Source organism: Fringilla coelebs (assembly GCF_963513975.1).
Source record: "Fringilla coelebs genome assembly, chromosome: 7".
NCBI lineage: Eukaryota > Metazoa > Chordata > Aves > Passeriformes > Fringillidae > Fringilla > Fringilla coelebs.
The window spans coordinates 27830283-27856380 of record NC_140035.1 but is presented as its reverse complement, the minus strand read 5'-3'; the positions used below and the strand labels follow the sequence as shown (position 1 = coordinate 27856380).

Here is a 26098-nt window from a genome sequence, read left to right as displayed (position 1 = left end):
CTGATTTCATGTGGTGCAAGAGCAGGATGGAACCCAGTCTCTGCTCTTTAGCCATGCTGGCATTGTGGTAGCAAAGGGACAAGAGGCAAGTGGCCATGTCTGGCTGGTGGTTGTGGGCCTCATCATTGTGACATGCCTTGGGTTCTGTGTATCTGCATAAGCAGCATAAAATTCCTCTGCCCAAGCCTTCATCGTGTGCAGAGGGTTAAGAAAAGGGACAGTAACAAGGAAATGCAGCACCAGGAGTGTCTCTAGAAGGTAAAATTTAAGAGCAATACTTAGCACTAAACTATGCAGACTCTCAGCAGTGTCTTTCTGCTGTGCTTGATCTGTGCAGAGAGAAGAACCCATGACATTTGCCTGGGCACTGGAGTCTTTGTGAGCAGGAGATGTGTATGGAAAATACCATGCAGTACCATGCCACCACACTGATTTCTTGCAGTTTCTTGCAGTTCCCCTCTCCCCCTTTCCCCCGAAAAAAAAAAAAATCAAGTGTGTTCAGTTTGCTGCTGCATCTTTTTGTATTTTCATTTTTGTTTGCTCTATTAGCCTTCAAATTTCTGGTTGAGAAGGCAGCTGGGGAGATAGGAAGGGCTTCTCTGAAGCCATGGGATTTAGAGAGAGGAAAGGCTAAGAGAGAGCTATCCCTCCCTGTGCTCATTTGCTAATTAGTTTGTTGCAAATGTTACCCAGGCAAATTTTTATCTAACACTTTAAATATGGTGAGATGAAGCACTCAAAATTAAGAGGTGTCAGAGGTGTAATTGCCTGTGACATTGTCCTTTACCTCACCCCAGTGCTGCCTCCTTTGAGCATGTGTTCCACCAGACCTCTGCTTCATAGCCTGTTTTGGTGCAGGCTCCATGTGCTTCGGGCTCCTGCTGGCTCTCCCAGACTGTGACTGGCTTTTTATTGTTGTTTTTTTAAATATGCAGGCTCAACCCAATGCACAGTGGTCAGCAGCAGCCTGGAGGAGTGGCTCTGCTAAAAGCTTTAGCTGGTGTTTCTGCCTGCAGCCTAGCAAATGTTTGTGGCTCCCTCTTTCTGGGGCAGTGCTGTATCCAAGTTACAGATAGAGAAGTGAGGTCCAGAGGGAAACATAACTAAAAGGATGCTTCATGAAGGCAGGGCTGTCCACGTAGAGCTAAGATCCATTAGCCTTCTTATGTTTTCCCTGGACAAAGCAAGTAATTTGAAGATTTTCTTTTACTAATTGAAGTGAAATGATTTTTAAGTCAGTTGGCATGAAGCACACCTGCAAGGAAATCTTGTTTGGGGTGCAGTTATTTCGACAGTTTTCCAAAGGATGTACTGCAGGAACTCTGTTAGCCTTGACATGCAAAGCCTGTGTATGGGTGAAGTTTTGGAATATAAACAATAGAGAAATCTTGCATTGTGTGAGGGTAAACAGCCTCAGTGTTATTGAGCTCCTGGGGTCGGTGCATGGGAAGAAAAACCAGTGTTAGTCTTCCAGGAGTGCTTTGGGCAAGCTGTGTTGAGTGCAAGCCTGCCTTGGACTGTCCTTCAGCCACCTACCAAGCTGCCTCTGCATCTACACTGTACAGATGTTCTCTCCATTGGCATTTCTTTGATGTTATTTCAATGAAGCTCAAATTCATGAGTGACATTTATCCTAAAGTGTTAAGGGAGGGAGAGCTATGAAACAACTGGAGATGGAGCTTGGTTTGTTCAGCCAGGAGAAGCTTCAGATACTTCGGAGTTATTTAGTGCCAGTTTGGCCTTTGTAAGGTACAAATTAAGGGAACATAAGCAGCTCTTTTCCATTTTGTCTCTCAATCCATACCAGACTCAGAGAAATGGTTGCACACACTGTGCAGATCTTGTGAAATTGGTGGGCTAATTGGCTTAAGATTTTTAATTTGCTCCCAGATTTCCTGAATTTTTATATCCAGCAACAGATCTGCAGATGTTTGCCACAGAAACTAGCAATGAAATGCAACAGGGCTGTGGTTGAAGTGTCAGTTCTCCATGCTGCAGGAGTCACAATCTTGTGATTAGATTTATGTGCTTCTGATGTAATTCATCATTGTGGAGTACAAGAGCTTTTCTGTATCACTGATTAAGATTAATGAGGAGATGTGCATTGGAGCCTGCATTTGCTGTGCTGAACAGGTATCTTCCACATGTGTCAGACAGCCTTCCAAGGTGCAAAGTCATCAGCTCAAGGAGAGTGACCAGCTATTGCCTTTTGTCGCAGTATTGGCAGCAGAGCAGGCTGCAGGCAGAAGTGCTGGAGGAGTGTCTGTGCAAGGACCAGTGTCTGTGTGGAACCCCAGCACTGGCAAGGAGAGCCACAAACCAAGTGGAAGCACAGCCCCAAAACTGTACATGGCACCTTTATTCTGGAAAATGTTCTCCCAGGATGGAGTAATAAAAAGAAAAGGAAGGGGGGAAAGCACAGAAGGAGGTTGTAGGATGTCCCAGCTGCAAGACTGAAAATGCTCACTCAACATTTTTATGGGAAATTCAGTTGTGCATTGAGTGATGTTGCAATCTGTGTTTTTAGGAATGGAATTCCATGAAGAGCTTCATAACCTTGGGACAAAAGAAGGTTTGAAAGGAAGAAAATTAAGCAAAGCCATTGAGAGTTTTGCATGGAATATCACAGTGCTGAAGGTAAGCACAGAAAGTACCACCTCCTGTCTCATATTAACTTTGTAAGTAAACCTTTGCTCTTTTAGCTTCTCTGTTTGTACATCTTACTAATTCTGAAGACACATGTTGTTCTTTTTTTAATGGGATTTATCAATTACCCCCACTTACTGATATTTATCAAATATACCAATTACACCTCTGGTTTGGAAGCTGTGAAGGAAATTTATCTGAGCCTTGAACAGAAGAGGAAAGATGGCTTATGGTTTGTATGATTAGAAACATGGGTTTGGTCGTCTGTTCTTCCCCATGCACCCTGAAAGTGACCTGTTTGAGGTCACTGTGTGTCAAATACTTCTTTTGTAAAATGAGAACTGGGGCATCTTTTTGGAAGGGACAGGGAGCAGGAAGGGCTGTCAGGAAAAAACACGAGGAATACTGTAGATCCTGCAAGATTATGTTTTCAAAGTGGAGTGCTGTCCAGACGGCCAAAAGGGGATTTTCACCCCTTCATGGTGGCTGTTCAGGGACATTCCACAGAGTGAAGTTGTTACTCACTGGGCTTTAGCCACTGGCTTGGCACCAGCCAGCCACAAGTAGTCATGGTAGATGTGTGGCTGAGCCAGAGTGAAAACAGCTAGGGACAGCCAGGGATGGAAAGAGGAGAAGATTTGGTGGAGCCACAGCAGAAAACAAGGAGAGGGCCTGCGCCAAGCATTCAGGTTGTTAGCATTCAACTCACACCCTTCACAGCCTCATTTCCCACCTGGCTCTGATAAATCACACTTCCCTTTGCTCTGTCCCAGCTGCTCCCTTCCTCCAGCTTCCAGGCTGCCCTCTCTGGCAGCATCTTCCTGTGACCTCCCAGTGCCTTTCCCTTTGCTGAAATCCCAGAGCAAGCCAGCTGATGAAAGGGAATTTTCACTAAATTCCTCATCAAATATACCCTTAAATGTAGCATGCAACAGCAGTGGGACAGGTATGCATCACCATGTGTGCTGGGAACACAGCATGAACATCACCACAGCTGGGAACCCATTAACATGCCTTGAGCAGGAGAAAGAAAAAGGAATTGAGAAGAGAGAGGCTGAAGGGCCAGAAGTATGTGGGAGAGGCCATTAGTGGTAAAGAAGGGTTAGAGAAGAACTGGAACACCTGTGGTTTCCTGCATACTTTGATTCACCTTGAGAGAATGGAAAAGTGGGGAATGGAGTCAGTGCCAGCTCAGTAATGGGATCTCTCAGAAGAGAAAAGTCAACCAGTTCAAAGTTACAGACTTAAATAGATAACCTATTCCACACAGAGCAATTGAGGTTAGTAGCTAGAGTCATCACCTGCTCCTGCCCCCAAAGCACGCTAGGCAGTTCTGAACATTAATCTGAATACCTTTTGCTGTGTTAGGTAAAATAAATGATCTAATGATCAGAGTCACTCTAAATGTTTTGATTTTTTAAAAATGTTTGTCAGATATGAAGTTTGCACCTCTGAGGGTGACCCATGATTAATGAATGTACAAGTAGGGTATCAAAGAAACAGTTTCCATGGAAAATAATTGCTGCCTAGCACATATTGTCAACTTACTTAAAAGAGCTTTTAAAAAATCTAGTTAAGGTCAGGGAATAATTTACTTGTTTCATTTGTAAGCCACAACTTCTTTTCTACCTTTCTCAAACAATAAAATATTAACAGAGTTTGTGACAACCATCCATGAAATGCACATGAAACATCTTTTCATTCTGACTGAAGTCCAATTCAGGGATGACATTAGAAAACTGGGAATGAAGTTGTGCCTCGTGTGTGTGATATGAAACCATCAGTAATTGTTCTGTCATCTTTTTTTTTTCTTTTTTTCCCTTAAAAATGCTGTCTTTTGGTGACCCTGCCCATTACAAACCTGCATCTCCTCTTGAGCACTTAGTCCTCTCAGTGCTGGTGAGAGCCACTCAGGAGGATTTGGTGGGAAGAGACCGACAGCCCTGCCCCACTCAAACCATAGGTGTCCTCCCTGTGTCCAGTGGCAGGGTGGACATTACAAATACATTTCACTAGGATTGTAAGAAAAGGAAAAAAATACCCCATAACATCTCACAAATGCATCAGCTGCTTTAGGTGAGGTGAGTGAATGGCTGGTGAGAGAAAGCCTCTTTGTGTGCTCAGGGTTGTTGGAGGCAATTACATCACGTGGCAGGAGCCAGTTTGTGTGAGGTGCCCGGGAGCAATAGCAGGTATTATGTTGTTCTTGTGCTGTGAAATGATTAATCGTCTTTTCCTAGGCTAGTGAAGCCAGGCATATTTAATTAATGTGTTTCTTTATAAAGACTCATTGCAGTAGGTAAGCTTTGAATAAAAGAGGAGATGCAATAAGAAATTGCTACTGGCAAAATCATTAAATAGCTACAGACTGCAAGATTAAAGTGTATTTTATAAAAATCCCAACTGTGGTCATTTGTCATGTTTAAAAATGCCCTGGGGTACTTTTTAGAGGTGAATCAAAATAGTATATCAATTTCTTCCTTAGTTTATATAAATTTAATTTGATATTAGTATTACCCACTATAAGGACAAACTGTTTGCCAGAAGGTAAAAATGTTACTAAAAGAATGAATGTTATAACTTGGTGACAGTCTAACTAGTCAGCTTTGACATTATTATTTATAAAATGTCACATCTTCCTCTTTTGGTTCCATGTTGTGTGGAACTGTCAGGTTCACAGTCAGTAGAGGCATAACTTAAGTACACTAGACAGAAGAATCATGCTCTCACAGCAATATTACAGGAATAGTTTAAATTTAGTTTCAAACTTTTTTTCCATGCAGCACCAGCTCTGTCTCTTTGTTTTCCTCTCTGTATTTAACTGAGTGCCAGTAGAATGCAAAGGTAGTGAAAGAAGTTTTGTGTTAACCCCCTCACAGGGACAGACCGTGGTGTTAGGAACCCTAAATTTCACCATACCAGGCAAGCGAAGCTACTCGGCTCAGCTGAGGCAATTGTTCTGGTGTGACCCTCCCTTGTCACAGAAGGTCATTATTAATTTTCATTAGGTATTTCATGTTTTTAAAGCAGGTGACTGCCCCTTTCCCAGAGCAGAGGATTTTATGTAGCTGCGTGGGCTCGTGTTTGTTTCTCCCCAGATGCTGGTGCTTCTCCCGCCTGCCTGGGGGGGCCAACTCTGCTCTGGTTCCTGGGGCTGCTTCTGCAGTGAGATCCTCCTGCCTGCACTGGGAGAGAGGGGAGCACCAGAGCCTGGAAGGCAGAAGCTGAGAAGCCTCCTTGGGGCAGTTCTGATGAGTCCTGAGAGCAGGGACATAACCCCTGCCCTCAGTGCCGCTGTCGAGCGCTGGTGGTTTTCAGTCAGGTACATGTGGGTGATGTCCTGCAGAGCCAGGTCAGGTCTGCTCCTGGCCTGCTCAGCCCAGGACAGAGCCAGCTGCCACCTCTCCTGGGGCTCTTCAGCCCACTCAGTCTGCCTCTCCCATGGGATCTTGTACCAAGCATTTTGCAGTAACTGAGGCACTCTTAGCATCTGTCACATGTGCAAACCACTGACTCAATGACTGCTATATGAGGTTTTGAGCATGTTTGAGGGAAAAAAAGTTGTAGCCTGCAAAACTACTCTCCTTGCTGAGGAAAAACTGTCACAGACTGCCAGGAGGTGTTCACTCAAGCAGAGAATTTGGGATCTGCCTGAGTCCCAAGAGCCTGGCAAGTAAGTCAAAGTTTGAGTATGTCAACTGTGATTCAGATTAACTGCTCTCATGTGGACATGCTTTGACAGCCTGCAGACAGATTTTTCTGGGCTCTTTGTGCTTTGGTGGGTCAGCACATACAAAGTCTATAAACAATACCAAGAGGTATTTGTATGTTGATGGTAAATATCCAGATAGTTAATATGCCAACATGCCTGCTTATTTAAAGACAAAACATGACAAAAAGAAGGTAAAAGTGGTGTTTACTGTTTTGGTCTTCTGCTGAAGGGCAAAAGACTCAAATGTTTGATTCTAGTCTGCTCTGAAATGCGCATGGGTTTTTAAATCTTTTTTTGCTCCCCATGATAAGATTTCGCCCCTGCTGTCTTAAGTCTGTCTGTTCTGTCTGACTAGGACCCCAGCTATTAGTGCATGACACAAGACATCAAGTGGTTACATTTTCAGGGCTTGTTTCAGCTCTCATCCATGAGGGTATCTGTTAATTATCCTGCATTTAAATGAATGCTGATTAGCTATATCAAGAGAAGTCTGTCAAATGCAGAAGGCATACAATTATTAAATTGCTAATGCAGTTCTCTCTTTGGGGGAGGCCTCCACAATTTTATGATGTGGTTGTGATCAATGTTAACTCTAGTGTATGTGATTTTATGCAGCAGAACTGTGCAGAAATGGCACTTTTGCAGGATGATGCCCTTCAGTTGCTTGGGAGACCTGCAGTATCTCAGACCCCTCACTTGGGTGGCAGAGCCCCAAATGCACACTTTAAGGCTACTTACAGAGATAAAAGTGAGATTTCTGACAGATGTACGTACAGAGTGCCTGCCCTCAACTGAACTGAGGCAAATTTATCATCACTGAATGGTATCAGTTTTCTTTTTGAAGAAAAACTACTTGTCAGATAGTGATTGATGTTCTGAAGCACCTTAAACACAGACTTTCTGATGATCTTTGGAAGAACTAGGTCCATTCCCAGCCTTAATTTAAGGATTATTATAGTGCACTATGGAAGTGTTTTTGAATGGATACTCTATAGTATTATTAAATCTTGAGACATTTATATGGGTCCTTTCACATCAGTCGTTTTTCTTGCAGTTAGGCATGAACCATGGCTTTTTTTCCTTGGCATGCTGCAGAGGGGACAACAGAGCAGCACAGCAGAATTGTAGGAACCTGACATGTAGTTAAGCACAATGGTAGCAATCTCTTCTGCCACATATTATTTAATTGTTGCTAAATGATTTTCATGACAATTTATGCTATCTAGATCTCGAGTGAGAGCATGATGGATTCATGAGTCCCCACAAAGCTGCTGTATTCAATGTACATATATTTTATTCACTCTAAGTGTCAGTTAGGCTTCCTCTCACCCCCCCAAAACTCCTGATACCATATCTCCCTCTTTTTCCCAGCATATCTCTGTGGACATAAGTACATTGGTGCTCAATTTGTGAAACGTCAAAAATAGATTAAATATAAGCCATAGTGTCTTAGCAACAAATTCTTGTTATTTGCTGTCATCTTCTGACAGTGATAGTCCAGCAGTAGGCAGGAGTGGTTTGTGTGGCTTGGAGTTTTCATGCCTGCTTTTAAATGCAGGGCTCACTGTGTAATTTCATATCAACTCACTTCATGTCTACTCATACCCAAATAAATGCATTTTGAATGTGGTTACCCCAAAGGCTCTTTTTCCAGAGAGACTAAATATCTTTCCTGCTTTCTAGTCCCCCCATTGTTTGCATTTGCTTTGTTGATGCAGTTCAAACTTTTGAACTAAGAGCAGTGTTTCAAAGTTTTAAACCTCTCAGACTGTGTGCCCTGGCTACTTTTGAAGGATCTGCTGCCTTATGTCAAGACGTGCTCAGCTACAGTGGAGATTATCTGAGTCAGTCAGTCTGTGATTGAGTGGCAGATTTTACAAAAATGAGGAAATGCAGAGCTGTTCTAATGATTCACATAGTGACTAGATCATCTTGGACTCTTACACATGAACTGAAGGACAAAAAGGAGAAAATTAATAAAAACCAGCTGGCTTTCTGAGAGTGCTACAAACATGGTGAAGAAGGCATCAAGGTCAACATCCATTTAGTCCTGTAAATACCAACCTGCTTACTTGGAAGCAGTTAATTTAAAAGAAGAGGGAAAGATGAGGGAGGAGGTAGATTTAGGTTTTTGTTTATTGCATCTGTAGCTACATAAAAGCCACATGGGAGCACAACTTGTTCCCAGACCTTTATATACTCTGAGTGCAGAGGTGAGTGCAGTGGAGGCTCCCTGTTCAGGGCTGGATCCAGGGCAAAGACTGTGCTCCTGGCTCTCAGGACAGGCTCCAGAGCTCTTCTGGAGGTATTGCAAGATTTTTCTTGGATAGGGGATTTAGAGTCCTTTGAATGATCTTGAGTTATGAGATAAGGAAGTAAGTGTTTTGCTTCACATGCCAAGCTGTTTTGATCAGTGTATTTTGTAAACCAAGGGAACCAAACCATGCAATTGTTAGGCAGGATAGGCAGATCTTTCTGCACACCTGAGAACAGCAGGGTGCTGTTCTCTACTGATTTGGTTGATAAAGACCTCCTCCATAACTGGTGAATGCACTGGTTTTTGTTTGTTTTGCCCAAGCCCAAAGGCAGGAACCAGACCTCTTCAACAGACAGTCTCTGAGGATTTTGTCAGTTGTATCTGGTGATGGAAACTTCTCAAGTTGCTTCAACACTGTGTATTAGGGTAAAAGGACTGTAATCCCAGTCCATCAGGAGTACTAGTTAATCAGCTGGAATATCCTGTTATTCTTGGCCCTCAGCCATGCTGCCAGAGCATTGCTCTGGGGATGATGTAGTGAGCAGTCCCAACAAGTACAGCATGACCTCTCCAGGTACCTGGCTGTTCCCTGGGAATTTTTGAAGCCCTAATGGTGTTTCTGACAAGGTCTCTGTTTTCTTGGCCAAGGAAAATTCTGAGACACGAGTTGGATTTAGAACAAGCTAAATATTTGTGTGCGTTTAAAATACACTTGAAGGCCACCCAGACAATCTTAAATCTTCAAGTGGCAACTGCTGGCAATAGCAGGGACTAAGCAGAGAGCAAAGATTACCAGGGTTTACAGCAGTTGATGATCTCCTTCATGGTCCTGTGAGTTTCTGTAGGGCATGAAGTCCCAGGATAGCCTGACAAAGAAAAGAGACTTTGTCCCCTGTTATTCAGTTATTGCTGGGGTTTTGTTGAGTAAGGTCACAGGAGGAGTGTTTCACTGACTGGCAAGGAATGATTGTCCAGACATTCAGATCAGGCAGAGTCTGTGATTATCTGTCCAGGCCCAGGGACCCACATGGGCCTGCACTCACCTGCCTGCAGTGCTGGTGCTTGTCAGGAGCAGCACTCGCTCCCCAGCGACACTCAGCCCCTGCAGAACCAAAGCCAATTAATAGTTTCTGTTCCTCCAGGGAGCACACACAGTCTCTTTTCTCCAGCCTTTATCACCTGTTTGGGTAAAAACATAGGACTGGAAGGGCCTGTGAGAAGCTGTGTAGTTCCTCCTGTTGATGGATGTGTGAGGTTGTACTGTTTTCCATGGCGATACCCAATCCCTGGCAGACCCAGGGAACCATCTAGCTGTTGGGGAAAGAGCTGATGGCCAGAGTCATCTGAGCAGAAATGTTTCTGCCATTTTTCTCCCTTTGCTCTTCTTCCTTCAGTGCCAGGGCTCTGTTCCTACAGGTGTTTCACAATGGTGGGTTTAGGGACAAGACCTTCCTGCAGTCAGTGTGGACCCAAGTGTATGACTGACCAAAAATGGAGGGTCACTGAAGTTCATCCAGAAACCAAGTACTGTGACGTGCCTTCCTTTGATATAAACTTTTTTTTTTTTTTTTTTTGCTGTAATACAGAGATTTGAAACTCAGGTCTAAATATTGCTCCTTCAGTTCCATTGGGGTAGATTTGTATGTGTGCAAACACACATGCATGCATGTATACAGGAGGTGAGACAGGCCATCAAATATATGTGCCAAACAACAGTAACTTTGACACAAAAGGAAGAGATTAGAAAAAATGAAAGGTGGTATGAAAATCCCTGAGTCATACCTTTCTGAGTTCTTGAATTTGACTAAAATAAGCCTGAGATAGATCTCAAGTAATCTTGTAACACCTTTTATTTTGAGTGATGGGACAAATTGCCAAAAGCCACGGATCTGATGCCAAGCTGCTGGCTGTGCATGCAGGGAGAGATGCATTGTGTTGTGGTGGGAGACAGAGCCAGGAGCATGTGGGGTCACTGTGCCTGGTACCCCTTGTGCCAGGGCCTCCTCAGCAGCATGGGCTTTGAGCCCAGCCAAGGGCTGGCACACTGAGGTACTGTGCATAGAAAACCACTAAAAGTGTCACTTTACAAATGGAGGCTTGTCAAGATGTTTGAAAGGCAAAATAGATGCCCAGCTCTTTCTCTTGCCTAAGCTGGCAACTCAGCAAAGCCCTCTCCTTGGTTGTCTGTCCCAACTCCATTACCTCTCTGTGCCTCACTGTCATCTTAGTCTTTACTGTTTCTTCTCCTCAGCCTCAAATCCCATTCCCTCTGCACTGCCCCAGTTTAGATGATAATCTAAATCATGTCAGTGTGGGGGGAGAACCATCTGGGACCCCCACCCTTAATTTAGACCAAGCTTTGCATGTCTCTAATGCTATCCCTCACCAAGATGCAGTTCCTGTGAGTTACTCCTCTGGATTTTGTGCCACCTTTGTCCTAGGGTGGCTGTGTGGGACCTGGCACTTCTGTACTTGTGTCTTTGGGGCAGACCCATCACAGCCTGAGTCCCATCTGTGCTGCTCACGTCACTGTTCTCTACCAGCCTTGCAGGGATTTTGTCACCTGGGTGTGAAGGTCAGCTTCTCCTCAGGAGGTGTGTCATTGGGTCCAAAGCCTTTGCAAGTGGAAAAGTAATTAATAATGTTCAGGAGGAATACAAAGAGAGTTTGTTCTCTGAGAGCTGTTTTGGGCAGCAACAAGATTATCACCTATGAAGAGGTTATTTGAAAAATCAGCAGGTAGGGTCACAAGTTTCTTGAAGATCGTCATATTTTGAGGAGAAGTAGCTACTCCTGCACGTATGTGCTTGGGCAGAACTGCACAACTGTGCTGGAAAGTTGGTACTGTTGAGGGGAGGCAGTGGGAATAGGAGGACTGGTGTGAAGGAAAGATGGATGAATGCAGGTGATTCCTCACCAAAGGAGGATTGCTTGGGTATAAAAACTGGGTCAGGTTTACTGACCACTCTCAGGAAGAGACAGAGCAGGCAGAAATTGCAGGTGGCATAGGAACTGAGGCAACTTCTGCCACCACCGCCTCCCTCCCCTGTAACAATGATGTTTTTATCTGAGGTATGGATATCAAGCCCCGCTGTACTTGCAGTGGAGTTAATTAACACAAAGTGGAAGACATGGAAATTGGGAATCTAGTTTGTGCCAATCTGACAATGTGACCTTGTTCAGAGGAATTAAAAAGGCTGTAATGAAAGCATGAGTTTCTGCAGAAATTCACACATTTCTTGCTTCTATCTGTCAATGGCTGTACTAACAAAGAACAAGAGACAAGGACCCGCTGCCTCTGTCAGGTGTTCTGGATTGCAGTGTAAGCCAAGCAAAGCTGCCAGCCCTGCCCACACAGCTCAGGCAGCGAGGCAGTGCTGCAGGGCTGGGAGCCTTTGCTCTGGGCCCTTGGGTGGCACTGGGTGAGTGCCTGAGGCAGGACCACTGCCCCAGTGCCTGGCACTCACTGAGGGGCTTGGAGAGACCTTTTCCTTCCTGGGTTGGCAGTGGCTCACACTACCACACCTGGATGTTTATTCATGCCACTGAAAGCCTCAGGGAATGGAGAGCTCTGCTTCTAAGGCATCCACGGTGGGTCTCCATGAGGGAGCCTCCACCCACAGCTACTTTCTGAATTTGTTGAGTATCAGGGAGAGACCAGGGCACTGATTTTTTACTGATTGTAAGAGAGAATTGCTTGTACGTTGTTTTTTTCCAGCATTTGCGTGTTGTTAAATCTGTGCTGCGCTATTCCCTGGGAGCTGTAACTGGTACTCACCTGAAATGGTTGTGTTTGAATGGCGTGTGATAAGAGGTTCAACATCTTCTAAAAATTACTCTTGTGGTATATTTAGAGCTCCTTACAGCTCCTGTTAGCAGATCACATACAGTTTCCCTGAGCTTAGAAATTATGACAAGCTGACTGCCCCTTTTGTTGTGTGAATTAAATGCCAGCATCTACAAAACCTGTTCCCTGGGGTGGAATGGGTATCTCATTTAAGCTAGTTCCTCGGGGGAGCTCAGGAGGTGATGAAAGCTGCTGGTTGCTCCATTGGAACTTCCTCCTCTGCAGTTGCTAAGATGGTGTTTGGGTTTTCCCTGGCCCAGTCAGTGGCCTCAGTGAAATCCAGGTATATATTTTATAATGGAGCAGTACCCGGCCATTGTGCTTGGTTGAAGCTGGGGGCTGGCGTGTCTCTGTGTGAAAGCCAAGTTGCACCTTCTCCCTCCTGAGCATTGATACAAATCCTCTCTCCACATGTCAGAATGTGCATAATGTGATTGTTAGCAGGGACCTCTGACTTCTTCTGTACTCATGTGTGTGAGTCAGGGGAGCCAAACTCTGAATCCAGCAGGGTGTGATTTGCTGGCATGACCTGCCCCATTTCGTTGTGCCAGTCTAGATTCCATTACTGCCCCTGACATTGAAAAGTGTTCATCCACACCACTACATATTCTGAGGGTTGTGGTTAAAGTAAAATGCTCTTTAACTCAATGGTGGTATTGATTCATTTTTGTTGTTGGAGTCACTAGCAGTAGAAGGCTGTGGAGTAAAGACTTCTGTGTTTACATGTGTGATTATTGGAAATATGGGTCTGCAGGGACAGCTGGAACAGTGAAAAGCCACAAACTGCATTAAGTGAAAGTTGTGGGTGTTCAGTGAGACCAGGCATTTGCTCTGCACTTATTCTCCCCTAGATCATGGTAGACCCCATAAGCCCTAAATGCAGCAGGCATTTCAAAAACCTTGCACAGGAGCTAGGGAAATGAGAGGCCCAAGTATTTGTGGGTAGAAGTAAGTTTTTACTGTAGGAACAATGGATTGGGAAACTGAAATCTTGTATTTTTGACAGCTGCAGTCTTCTTTTACACGGGTCAGGTGAATTCAAGTGTCAGGTGGTGAAACCCGCGGGAGATAAAGGACACTTTCTTATGGGTCATTTCCCCAGGTACAGGTGGGACCCATTTGAGGAGAAAAGTGGAGAAAAAACCAGTGATTCATATGCTGAGGCAGCTGCTATTTATTTTTAGATCACAAAAAGAAAAAGATACCATTTCTGATGTCAGAAAGACGATTACATGAGAGCAGTCAGACTTAAAGGAGTAAGTTTAAAATGCATATTTAGTAGCTCTTTTCACCAGTACCCTCTGTGCTACAGATAAGACATAGGTCTGCTATTGGCAGGAAGAGCCTGACTGATAGGCTGTGATTGCTCTGAATAGTAATAATAGAAGTGATAATTGCAGCTAAGTTCTCACTCTGTTCCCTGGCTTCCCACTCCATGGGGTAGTGACCTAGGGATGTTGGTGTATGTAGCAGTGGGGAGGAGCTGAGCCACATGAAGGCAAAGTAAAGCAAAAAAGTGCTTTTTTTTTTAACCTTTTCAGACATTGGTAGTGGTGGTAATTGAACAACCTGAGCAGCCTATTTGAGCAGTCTGAGATAAACGGGCTGGTACTGGAGGCAGCCAGCAGCAGCAGGACAGTTTCCTTGGAGGGTAGCTCAGTGGTCTGATGCTGGATAGTCTAAACTCAGATTCTTCAACCCTCCCCAGTAACTGTGGAGCTACTATAACAGCCATCTGTAGTAATGGCTTAAAAATTGAGGTTTTGGGGGTTTTTTGGCTGAAAAGCCTCATATTTTCTGTGGCATGGTATTGTAATGGATTGTAAGTTATGCTTGTTCAGTTTCCCTCATTGACATATTGGGGCAATGAATTTGTAAATTAATACTACCCCTATCCTGCACCACTAATTTTTGTGCTTGGCTCACTCAGTTTGCTGTGTTCCAATTCCCATCCTTCTAAAAAACAGAAACAGATTTCTCACTTCCACCCAGGCCTGTTTCTGACCCCTGCTGATTTTCTCCTCCCCTCTCAGTTGCTTCCTTTCAGTAGCTCTCTGCCTGCTGGGTCAGTCAGTGTTCTGCTTACAAAAATAACCCTATCTGCTCCTGTTTGTACTTGATTTCACATCTGCACTGGGAAGGCAGGGCTGGGATTCTCCCAGGGGAAACAAGCCCTGTTAGCATGTAAGGCCCACAGAAACCTCTTTAACCACTGGCTGGCACGACATGAGCAGAGAGGGTGGCTCAGCTCTGCTTTTACAGAGCTCGCTGTCCAGTCTCACCAGCAAACCTGCCTTTGACTGCAGGGCCCCAGAATGACAGGGCTGATCCCTGGACAGGGGTGAAGCAAGTCAGAACATTTGCTCAGGGAGCCTACAAAAACCTGTTTTCTCCTAGTACTTAGACAGTGGTTTGTGCTATTTTTTTTCTTTTTGCACTTAAACCTTCATGTGATTTGGAGGCTTTGGTCTCAGCTTAAAGCTTTCTGCATCAGCATAAAGTTGTTTGTGGCCTGTGCTGCTTGTGAACTGATTAGAAACTGGCTGCCCACAGCTCCTAGCATGAAGGGAGGAGGGGGGTGCCTTGTCCCATCTGGGGTTGTAGGAATAGGGAGCTTGGATGGCTTCTGCAGATTCCCATGGCCCAGTCAGCTGGTAGTGTTGGCCAGCAGCCACTGCACCAGCAGCATTTGCAAACCACATAGTTGCTAAGGCACTAGTGCTTGTGGCAGGCAGAAAGGAGCAGAGCCTTAGGAGATGCATGTGGGAGCTGTGCAGAAGGTGCTCTGTCCACAATCAATCTGCTCTGACTGGCACAATTTGATTTCATCTTGATTAGGTTATTTCAGTTAGCATTAAGCACAGCTGTAGGTATTTTTTAAGCTGGTATCTCCAGCAATTCAAAGGAGAGCAGTGACTGTTTTGTGTGACATTGCTGCAATACTCCCTCCCTCCTAAAAAACACAAAGCAGCACAGGTGTGTGTTGTCTTCAGTCAAAACAGAATCAGTTCAGAGTTGGCCACTAAACCCTTTCCAGGCTCTGATGAACTTAAGGGACATTTTGCTGGCTACCTTGGGATGAAGGACATGATTTTGGTGTTAACTGTGTGCTTGCAGCCTGTGCATCTGAGAGTCAGCACAGAGGGCACCAGGGAGCAAGAGGTTCCAGCCAATGTTTTGCTTGAGGGTTGCCTTTCACAGATCTTTCGTTAGCTGCAAAGCATCTCTTTTCCTGCAGCTGGTCCTTTTACTCAGAAAAATCATATAAAAAAAAAATAAAAATTGCACATTCTGTCTCATTTTTCTTCCCATTTTTTCTTTTTTTTGGGACTCTCTGGACCTTACAGGAGTTACCAGTTAGTGCTGGTGCTGGTATCTGTGAGCAGTTGGGTTTTGTGATGAAAGGAGGACTGAAAAATAAGTGCCTGGACATACAGCTTCAATTTTCATTTCATGGCTGTGTATCAAAAATAAACGGTGCCCAAATTTCTTCAGAGATGTGGGGTTTTCTTAGTATTAGTTGTGCACTCCTGGGCTTCCAGCCAAGCCTGTGATTTTAAACTTATCACCAGAAAAAAAGGCAGGTTCCTAGCATGGAGGGGTTGACAGCAAGAGTCTGTACATTTGTGGCTGTGCTTGCAAACTGTCTGCCTGACGTGCCTGAGAGACACACAGGCAGCTGAACTGCTCAGCACATGGCTAACATCAAATTAATGGCATTATTTCTGAAAGTAAATTCCTGCTGCAGCGCAGCTACAGTCACTGTTCACATTCATTGCTTTTGACAGCCTGGTATAACATAATTTAATTTAAATGCCCATGTGAGACAGAAGCATAGGCATTTATTTAAAAAACAAAAATAAAAGCCCATTTTTTTAATATACATAAAATGTCTGCTCAAAGGAATAAATTAGCAGCCATACAGTGCAATTGATTTGCAAGAGCCCCTGGATTTCAGTGAAGAGTTCTTTTTAAAGATCAGTAGGGAAGACTGTAGCGTGAGTGCTTTTGCCACTTAGGTGTTCAAACAAATGCTTGGTGTTAATTCCTTGTCAGGCTTTGATCAAGGGTTTGGTGGGGGCACTCAACTGAGTTTGAGAGCAAGCTGGCCGTGTATGTCCTTCGCCTTTGTCTTGTCAGGCAAATCCTGTAAGAGAATTACAAATATAGGCCCTCTTTCCTAAGTTGCCATGGCTGCACAAAACAGTGATATCCTCATGCTGGCAAGGCCAGCAGCCAGAATCAGAAGGTTTTCTAAGTATTTGCTTCTTTGGTAGTTGCTGACTGTTCTCATTGAGGTTCTCCTTGTTTGTTCAGCTCCACCTCCCAGGCTGCTCTTGGGGTTATGTTGGGCTGTGTCGCACAGTTGGGGAACATACAAGTAGTGGAGTGGCACTTCTGTAATAACTGGAGAGCCTCACCCAATGTGGTGAAGTGGGGGCTGTCTCTTCATATCCAGCACAACCATTTAGATTTTAATTGCACCTTTCCAACAGCTGTAAAAGAAAGCAAGAAATTGTATGGGTGCTTTTCAAGGGAGTGCCATACCAGCAGAGATAGATGGTGTTCCCTCTTCCCAACCATTTATGTCATGCCACGTGCTTTGGGCTGGCTGCTTGGCTGTGCAATGAACTGGCACCAGCCTCCTAGAAAACTAACCAGGCTCGTGCAGAACAGCTCTGTAAATCCCTTTAGGTCATCCTTCCCAATGCAGATGTTTGGGGTGAGATGCAAATGGCAAATTAAATCAGTGTAAAAGTTTTGGGTTTTGCGTGGGATAGCCTAATACTGAGCAACTGTCAGATTGGTCTAGTTTGGGAGTTTAAATAAAAGTAATTAAAATCAGATGGAACTGGTTTTCAGGTAATGTGAATATTATTTTTAACACACCACATTTACATGGTTAGTGTCAGGCCCCACCCCTGGGTTAGACTACCCACCTGCAGTCACATATCCACTGGGTGTGTGCAGCCCGTGGTGTGTAATGGCATCCGAGCCACATGTGAGGTGAACTTTTGGTCTGTGCTGCAAGTTAGGGCCATTCTAATTTCTGCTTACTTTGCTCATCATTTATTTATTTATTTATTCTATTTATTGTCATGTATTTATTAATTGTTATTAACTTCCTCTGTGTCCCTTTGCTATGGTATCTGAACACCTAGAGAGATCTGTGTCTCAAAGAGGACCAGGCTGATCCACTGGATCCTGCTGGGTGCTTATGGCAAGCCATGGCTGAATGGTGCCACAATCCAAGATTCCTGCCTGCTTTCCCTTGAACTACTAAAAGACCTTTCTGCTTTTACATGGGACCAGATTGTTTTGGAGTTGCCTTGTGAATATTCCCAGCCACCTGAAGTAATGCTGGTGTTGTCCTCTCTCCCTTACAACTGGCTGCACTGAAAAAGAGACTGTGCTTTGTAAATGGTACTGGCAGAGATAGTTGCTCCTCAGCTCTTATCCCAGCAGTTGTCCTTAGGTTAGGTGTTTGCTGGCAGGAGGCTGCTGGGATGTGTCACCTTAGGGCTGAATGTCTTGGCGAGGCAGTGAGTGCCCTCAAGGCCTTGAGTGCTTCTTGCAAATTTGAAGCTTGTGCAAATATCAGATACAAACTGGATTTTTTTTCCTTGAGTAAGGAGTAAAACAGTTGGGATATACAGAGCAGTCAGGGCTGGTTCTGTGCTTCCCAATGCTTTTCCTGGGAAAAGGAGCTTGGGTTTCTACCCACTCTGCTCCCTGTGCAATGACAGACAGGCAGGAAAGCCGGGACCCAGCATCCATATGGCTGATTCACAAAGTAAATGGAGAAAAGATAATATGAGGAATAATTTGGGTTAGATACGGAATTAGTAGGAGATTGTTCCTGTTAACTATCCATCGCCTCCTCTTTGTCATCATCCTCAGCCTTGTTCTCCTAGGTGTCCCAGCTGCTAGCTACAGTGCATTGAGGAGATCAGCCCTAGAGCTCTGACCTTGGTGCTTGGCGCAACCTTAGATAATTTCAGTTGGTTTTCATCATGTAACCTTGTGTCAAAACTGCACACAATAATCTATTCCACAGCGGTTATGCCTTGCTGCTCTTGCTTACAGAGATTTAGCACTTTATATGTAATGGGGGCTGCCTTTCCCTAGGTGGATGTTTTCTTTTCTGTACATCTCAGATCTGTTCTCTGTGTGATATAATTGATTCCCAGTGTTTTCCTTCTTGCAAATTTTTGCTAGACCCTACTTTGGGAAATGGGAGAGAAGGTTTCTGGCTATCAGTAACATGCTGATGTACCAAAATGAGATGCTCAGTTTGATGTTTGAAATCACCAGCACATCCTGCAAAATGTGATGACTCAGGCCCCAGCAAGCACTCGGTCTGATCACCTGATTTACTCAGTGTCAAAGTTGTTGCTGGTTTCAGCCAGGTAGAAACAAGCTCTTGCATTTGGTTTACAAAGGGTAAATGAGAAGCTATGTCCAAAACCCAGACCTTAAATGATACACCAGTAGCACAAAGAATGCTGTTTAAGTGCCATCTTTTATATTTGTGGCCTTTTTATTTTCCTATTAGGAAGTGAATTTCTGCTGTGCAAGGGTTTAAAGATAAATTGGCAAGTTACATTTGGACCCTGCTTTTTTCTGTGGTATAACTCATTTTTGCAATCCTTTATTTTCAGCGTATGAGAAGTGATTATAGCTTTGTGTCTAATCTTTGTGTACAGTAATTTTTCATGCCAACATGTGCATTATGATCTCTGTCACAGACAATAAAGCAAAGCTGTTGACAAACTATCTGCAGTAATAATGAAAAGGGTGGGATTTTACAGTCTGCATTGATTCAGCAACACTATGCTTCTGGAATAGTCTTGTGAAATGTGAATGTATCATAATCAAATTCAAATCAATTGTTCCCACATTTAGCTTTGAAGGACGCATGGAAAAATATCTGCTTTTTGTAACAAGTTTAACATACCAGTCTGATCTTTTCATTAATGATTTCCTACCCAAGATTACATTTTCAAAGCCATATGGAATCATTTAATTGTGTGCCTCCTTATTAATATTAAACACAATTAGTCCTACTATGAAAATGCACCCCTTGCAGTAAATGCTGCCTCCACACAGAGTATCCCAATGTGAGAGCAGCTCTCCAGCATTTGGAGTCCCTTGGCACAGATTGTCAGAGCTGTTACTGTGCCTGTGTTGCCTCTGAAATGTGGAGTGGCTGTTTCATTTGACTGTGTCTGGCTTTTTCAGCCACCCGCTGGCATCCATTGGCATCCTCTGGAGATTTTACTTTGTGATTAAATAGTAATGAAAGAGCTTGACTCTTTGAGAATAAGTTAAAAAATAACAGTAATATCACGAGCATGATGTGGGATGGGTGTTAAAGCCTCTGTTATTTGTTTGTGTTTACTCAGCCCTTGAGGATTGGAGAGAAAAGCTCCCATAATGTGCTGTCTGCTCAGGAGATAAGCTACTGTCTGCCTTAGCAAGCAGCAGATTAGAAAATGGCTTGCACAGCTACTGCTTCAGCTTCCCTGGAAGCACAGCCAGTTTGGAATGCCAGGAAAGCCCCATTGCTCAGCGTGGGATTTTCTGCTTCACCAGGAGCAGTGCAAGGTGCTCATGTGGGGCACCTGTCAGTGCAGTTCACTCCTGGAGGGGCCCACTCTTGGCCTGCAGGGTCCTCCTGCAGCCCTTGGTGCTGGTGTGGCAGCTGCCAACACAGAGGCTGTGGGTGCTGCCAGTGCCATAACTGGGGTCCCTGGTGCTGGGGGTGCCCACAGCCTGGCCTCTGTGTTGCAGGGTGTTTCCTAGAAAGCATAGAAACAGTAATTATTAGGGTACATGCCCATATATTTATATTTTTGTAGAAATATACATGCAATGTATATAAAAGAAATAATACTGTGAAGTCGAACACAAAGTGGTGCCGCTGACCAAACTCAGCTTTCATTTCCCCAGCCCCAGAGTGGGTTGCTGTTGGATTTAGAGCTGTCATCTTGACTCAAAAACTGCGGTATTTGATTTGGAAAAAAACAACTGAACCTACAACTAGGAGTTTGTCCCATCTGTAGCCATTGCCAGTGTCTGTCCAGAGCTACTTGTGCTTCTTAAAGCCTTTCATGGCTTGTCACAGGAACTGAACAATATTTAAAACCAAGTCAGATTATGGGTTTTCTAAGCAATAGTAACCTGTCAAGGTAAAGACTTAGAATCTTGCAGTTGCTTGACAAGCTGCATTATTTGTCCTGTAATGTTAATTTGTGCTGAGGCTCTGCACTTAGGTGTAGTTAGGTGTATGAAACCTGACTTTTAGCATTCCCTAAGGCTAAATGAAAATGGCCCCTTGATCAGTTTTTGTTAGAACACTTGATTAATCTCTTCTGGCTTAGTTCACTGTCATTCCAAATGCTGAATTTAAACTTTCTCATGAGTTTTTATTTTCAGAAAGGCTGACGATACCAGTAGCAGAAGGGAGATAGATGGATAGATGCTGAGGTGGACTGTTATGGTCTCTCCTTGTCTGAAAGAGAGAGGCTTCATTTGTAAGGGTGAGCAGGATGGTTTTGTGCACAGAGATGCTCACAGTGACTGGTCCGTGAAGGTTATTTCAATGCAATCATGCTTGTAAAGTTTACTCTAGCTTCTATCCAGTATTTAGTTTGTTAAGGTGTTGACACAATTTTGCTGACATTCTTCATAAGTGGATTATGCTCACAGCCAGTTTTCAAAGCAAACAGATGGCTCTTCAAATGGAGCATTGCACACAGATTTTTTTTTAATGGTGTCTCTAGAATTATGACAGCTCTGTCAGAGAGGGCTAGTTTGTCGTTAATTTTCTCATGGCAGATGATTCAAAATAATTTTTGCTTCTTCGTATAGCTCAAATGAACCAGCTGTTTAAAAATAAAATTCACAAGGACACTAAGACATAAATCAATTGGTCTGTGCATGAATGGAATGGCACTATTTTGATAAGTCCACTTCTGTTTTTAGATCACTGTAAAATAAGAATGTCTTCAAAATATTGGAAGTATGCTCAGGAGGCGTGTGTTTCTTCTTGGAACCCCGAAGACATGTTGTGCATTGTCTCAGACAAAATCTGTAATCTGAATTGCCTGTTTACTCAAATGTGAAATCAGAATATGCAAAAGGGAGAGTGGGTGGCTTGGCACTTTCACGTGGGGTGTGAAGTCCCTTGGCTTCTGCAGACTTCAGGTGAGAGTCTTGGCTCAGACTCAGGCTGCTGTCCCCCAAGCGGTGCATCTAATCCCAAATAGCGTCCGTCCATGTGTGTCTCAGTGCCTGGACAAACAAAACACAGTTTGTGGGCCACCCTGAGAAACATTCCCAAGCTTTGACCCCACCCTGGAAAAGGGTTGCTTCTTACACTGAGGGGATTTTTCTGTTCTTGGACATGCACACACAGTGCAAGGTTTTGGCTTGGAGAAGTTAAGGCTACAAAGCATGGTCACACTGATTTTTCCCTGTTTGATGGTGAAGTCTTTAGTGGTTTTGATCCTGTATGCATAAGAAGTAGTAGCCAGGGGTATTTCATCCTAAACCCAAACTATGTGAAACTTCATTTGTGCAGTTTGAAGAGATGGAAGATGTATTGAGGAGATACATTGAGGACCCTTTCTGATTACATTATCATGTTGTTAATGACAGGTACTTTGTGTATGTGCCGGCATTGTCTCTGTCACTACACACTGCCACTATTCCTGTGCCATTTGCAGACAGGGAGGGGGACACCAAGGTGGGCCGGGTGCTCCAGGCAGCCCTGGGGCTCTTGAATTTCTGCTTACAGTCTTTAACCATAAGCAAAACCTCTGACATAAAAGTTCAGAGCAATGAAAAATATCTGCTGCATAATTTATTCTTGTTTTGTTTTTTCACATCATGCCTGCTGACTGGATCCCAAGCTCTTTGTCTGTGTATTCCCAGAACTGTCATGCTGCTGAGACACAAATCCCTTCAAAAGAGCTTCATAGCAAATAGCACAGAGCTGCTCACACAGTCCCAGTGCTTTTTGTTATTCTCACACTGAGTTGTATTCCCAGCATCTGGATGGTGATTTGCATCGTTCAGCAGGGACAAATTTGTGACACCAGGAGATGAGGCAATCATGTTCTCGGGCACAGGCTGTCGTCCCTCGATGACGTGGTGTCCCACGTGGTGTTTACCAGTGCTGCAGCTTTGCAAGCCACCATTGTTTCTTGGTTGTGAACATTGTGTACAGGGGTTCAGACCCTGTGAGTCCAGTGCCAGGCACTGGCAAAAAGAGAACTGTGCTCATCACTGTAGGATAAATCCTTCCTCTTAGCTCTGGGGAAAGGGAGAGATGCTCCTACGGCTGGAAGGTGTCACACAGCTGATGAATTGGTTTGGAGAACCCAAGGAGGGGCAAGTGATCAGTCACTCCTCCAGTGAGCCCAAGGTCCTGCTGAAGTGTCTCTTGTGTCCTGTGAGGCCATCAAAGTACCTGTGATTTGCAGGTGATCAGGATGGGTGGCAGGGATCTGAGTGTGACATTTCAGTCAGTGGAGGTATTCCTTATGAGTGTAACCAGCTGCAGCATGTGCTGTACTTCAAGCTGGGGTGACATTAGGAGAAGAGGAGCTCAAGTTCTTACTGATACTGAGTTTTAATAACCAGATGCATCTTCTGGCTTTTATTTATTTGTATCCTGTAGCTCCAGAATCTTGTCGCTTCACGGCACTTGAGATATCAATATTGCATAAATATTCATTTTGCCATTTCTGAACCCCAACTCCTTAATACAAATTTCATGTAACACATTTTTCCTGATTGTTACGAATTGGATTGATATCCTGTTAGTCACTTCATGTTTACTGGCTCTAAGATACAGAAGCAGCATATTCATGAAGTCTCATTCCCATTTGCCTTCTTGAAGGTCCCAAACAAAATGGTTCAGAAGGGTTCACTGGAGTGCTATGGGATGATGTGTTTCATATGGGTACAACTTGGCCTGCTCTGCTCAAGGAGGGCCCAAGGCTGGGTATCAAATCCAGGTGGAAGGAGGGGTGGGTTATCAGGGTTTCTCAGCTCCTACGGGGCCCCTGGCTGGGAACATGCACCCATTGCCATGGGGGATCTGATGCCAGGGAGCAGGGAGGGAGCAGTGGCTTGCGGAGAGGGGTGCCATGTGCCATCACTGCCCTGGCCCTGGCAGGACCTTGCTGTTGACTGTGGAAGACAAAATGCCTTCCCCTGCAGCCTCCTTCTGATCAGGCTGAAATTACCTCCCAAGGCTGGTGACATGGAAGTGGGAGGAGCCTGTCCCACCCTGTTCAGTGCTGGCTGCTGCCTTCCTCACTGTGCTGGCACCAAGCTGCAGGAGAAGCTTCAGTCCCATTTCCAGGGGGCAGAGATGATTTGAGATGGGACCTGGGACCTGTAGGGACACAGGATCAGTATTGCTGCTTTTGCTCCTGAGCGATGTGTGCAATCCCTGACTCTCTCCTGCATATCTGTGCATCCCCAGGGCCAAGGAGATCTCCTGAAGAACGCCAAGAATGAAGCCCTGGAGAACATGAAGCAGATCCAGCTGGCGTGCCTGTCGTGCGGACTGAGCAAAACTGGGAGCGGGCAGGCAGATGCCAAGGCAAAACGGTGCCTGGAGGCAATACAGGAGAAGGATACTGGAGATGAGAATGGGAGGCTGTGAGGAGAGGCAGAGCTGTCACATTTGTCACAGATTTCAATAAGTCTAAACTATTTTTTTAAAGCATTAAAAATTCACACAGGAGTGCCCTCTACAGGGCGTGATAGTAATTAAAATCCTCACAATGTCAGTATTTTAATGCAGTTAATTTATCCAAGTTAAACTCTGATAGTGAGATTTCTAATGAAGCCAAGCTGTCTGTATGCAAGTGCGTGTGTGTGTGCGCACATGCAAATCCTGTAGACACCCTTTCATGCATTACATTAGCCATTTGCTAATTTATTTCTTTGTCATCTTTGAATAGGCTTGTTCATTCTGAAGATCAAAACAAATTGAGAGCACTTGTATCAGTTTTGGGCTTTACTTTACTCTCCAGCTTTTATCATTTTACTTATAGGTTGTATTACTGTTACGCTGTTTAAACAAACAGACAAACCACAACAAGCTTCACTGACAGCTGTTTTTGTGAGGACAAAGCTGGTGGTTCGCTGCAGACCCTGAAGGTGATTTTTAGTGAACAATTACAGCCAAGTAAACAGGATATGAAATTATCAGAGTTACTAAGTAGATTATCAGTAGATTTGAGGTGTATTTTTTGCTGAGTTTAGCAAACTGCTCTTCAGGGTACACCCAGACAAAACATACTAACGTAAGAACTAGCTAATTTAGTTTATTGCAGCAAAACATTGCTACCTTGTAGATCTGCAAGACAGCTACAGTCTTTGCTGATAGGCATTAACTTGAGTAGTAATGACCATAGCTAGTCAGCCCTGTAATTATGGGGAGAGCTGTGAATACCCTTTGGTGGTCATGAATGCTGAAGGTGACCTTCAGGCTGCTCTGAAACAGCCAGTGGTGCCAGTATTAAAAAGAAGGTTTTCCAGATTTCACAAAATGTGAGCCTTAGTGCAAGATGTGTGAGAGGTCAGGCCTTGCTTGCCACCTTCTGCATAGATGTTGGAGCCAGCTGGATGAAGCAAGCAGGCTCTGGCCTAATGTTTTTGTGGTTAAAATCATGCTAGAGATTTACAAGCAGGGCTGAAGAACTGCTACAGGTGTAGTGTAGAGAAATAGCTTGGGGAAAAACAGGGTGCCAGCATTTTTGTGCAGCAGCTACAAATATGCTAACACATGTCATGTGTTTGGGGAAGTTCTGAGAATTGGCTGCCTTTTTGTGCTGCTGTGGAAAGGAGACAGAGAATGTCCCAGAGCATCATCAGCATCCTCATCCCTCCCGATGTCCGGCCCACGTGTGCTCACAACATTCATTTCAATTGTTTAAGTACTGTGCTTGAGTGGAATATTTGTGTTATCTTTAACAGGACTAAGTGTTTTATGGTTATAAAAAGACTATATTTATTTAAAGCATTGCTTTTATTTTTAAAAGCTACTTTTTAAATTAATTTGATTAACAAATATGCTAATTTTCTGAACTTAACAAAAAGTAATTGCTGAAGGTTTGATCATTGGAAAATCTTATATAGCTATTGTGTTAAGTTATTTTTGACTTCTTAATAACACTATTATGTTCATGTTGCACATTACTGAGAGAGTAAAGCTATGAAACAACTTTGACCCATGATTTTGCAGTGATTTCACATGATCCTGGATAAAGGTGGGTTAGAGTGGTAAGTTGCTTGAGAGAAGGTGCTGCTCTAACAGCAGCTGTTTTATTGCAAAGGTTATAACTCAGGTGCCTTAAATACCATTTCAGTAAAATTTGCAATACTTGTTCAGATCCAGCCCTAAATGCGCTGTTTATCTCTCCATTAGATTATGAGTGTGTGTTCAGACTTCACTGAGGTCTGGAGAAGTGTCTTTTGTGTTTCAGGCAAGGCATAAAGCCCACATCAGTGGTGTAAGTGTGCATTTTCATGTTTTCCCCTCTTGGGTTATGTTTGTATAAAAACAACACTTGGCCTTCACTACTCACAGTTAGGGACGATGGAAACTGTT

General features: G+C 44.1%; 1 protein-coding gene across 1 annotated transcript in view; it reads left to right on the top strand.

Annotated features, from left to right (window-relative positions):
- PLCL1 (phospholipase C like 1 (inactive)) overlaps window positions 1-25569 on the top strand; it is a gene marked incomplete at its 5' end in the record, with an annotated part of 176270 nt that extends 150701 nt beyond the window's left edge. The window contains 2 exons of the mRNA XM_084209725.1: window positions 2528-2637; window positions 23963-25569. Of these exons, the coding sequence (XP_084065851.1) occupies window positions 2528-2637; window positions 23963-24145 (293 nt within the window). The 3' untranslated portion in view covers window positions 24146-25569. The remainder of the gene's footprint in view (window positions 1-2527; window positions 2638-23962) is intronic.
- Between the last annotated feature and the right edge of the window lie 529 nt (window positions 25570-26098).